Source organism: Halyomorpha halys, unplaced genomic scaffold (genome assembly GCF_000696795.3).
Source record: "Halyomorpha halys isolate HHAL.00 unplaced genomic scaffold, Hhal_1.1 Scaffold3973.1, whole genome shotgun sequence".
Taxonomy (NCBI): Eukaryota; Metazoa; Arthropoda; class Insecta; order Hemiptera; family Pentatomidae; genus Halyomorpha; species Halyomorpha halys.
The window spans coordinates 4,229-5,379 of NW_027108931.1; the positions used below are offsets into that span (position 1 = coordinate 4,229).

Sequence of the window (1,151 nt, forward strand, 5' to 3'; positions counted from 1 at the left end):
AAAAATAAATATAATGTTCCTTCCTCTGAACATCAAAAAAGCAATCAATGTTCTTATTATTACTATAAATAAGTCCAAAGTTGTAATTAAGAACATATAATGGCTACAGATACAGCTATGAATGTATTTAATAACTTCACGGTTGTTTTATGGTTCAAACATATATATAGGGATGGGAATTTGGAATTTAAAATCCCATATTAGGCATTATCATTCAGGCAGGACACCTTATCAGTGTCCCCATTGTGAATATAAAACATTACTAAAGGGTCATTTAAAAAGACATATAATGGTACATCTTACAGGTGAGAAGCCTCACCAATGCCCTCAATGTGAATATAAAACATTACAAAAGGGTAATTTAAAAACACATATAATGGTACATCATTCAGGCGAAAAGCCTCACCAATGCCCTCAATGTGAATATAAAACAGCTAGAGCTGCTGATTTAAAATCACATATAATGGCTCGTCATAATGGTGTGAAGCCATATCAATGCCAATATTGTGAATATAAATCTGCCAGGATTCATTCTTTGAAAAAACACATAATGGCCAATCATACTGGCGAGAAGCCCCATCATTGTCCTAATTGTGAATATAAAACATGTGCAGTTTCTAAATTAAGATTACATATAAAGGTCCATCATACAGACATCAGGGATCATAAATGTACACATTGTGAATATAAGACGGTTTTTGCTAATAGTTTAAAAAAACATATTAAGGGCTGTCATGCAGGTAAGAAATCTCATCAGTGTCCACACTGTAAATATATAGGGATGGGAATTAGGAATTTAAAATCCCATATTGCGAATCATCATTCAGGCAGGACACCTTATCAGTGTCCCCATTGTGAATATAAAACATTACAAAAGGGTAATTTAAAAAGACATATAATGGTACATCATACAGGTGAGAAGCCTCACCAATGCCCTCAATGTGAATATAAAACAGTTAGAGCTACTGATTTAAAATCACATATAATGGTACATCATACAGGTGAGAAGCCTCACCAATGCCCTCAATGTGAATATAAAACAGTTAGAGCTACGGATTTAAAATCACATATAATGGCACATCATACAGGCGAGAAGCCTCACCAATGCCCTCAATGTGAATATAAAACAGATAGAGCTACTGATTTAAAAT

The 1,151-nt window shown here is 33.6% G+C and overlaps 1 protein-coding gene across 1 annotated transcript; it reads left to right on the forward strand.

Moving 5' to 3' along the window:
* Nucleotides 1–168: 168 nt before the first annotated feature.
* LOC112211140 (zinc finger Y-chromosomal protein) lies at nucleotides 169–1,147 on the forward strand (the record flags this gene model as incomplete). Its single annotated transcript, XM_067047206.1, has 1 exon — nucleotides 169–1,147. A coding segment is annotated over exon 1 (975 nt), but the record flags the coding sequence as incomplete, so codon positions are not given.
* Between the last annotated feature and the right edge of the window lie 4 nt (nucleotides 1,148–1,151).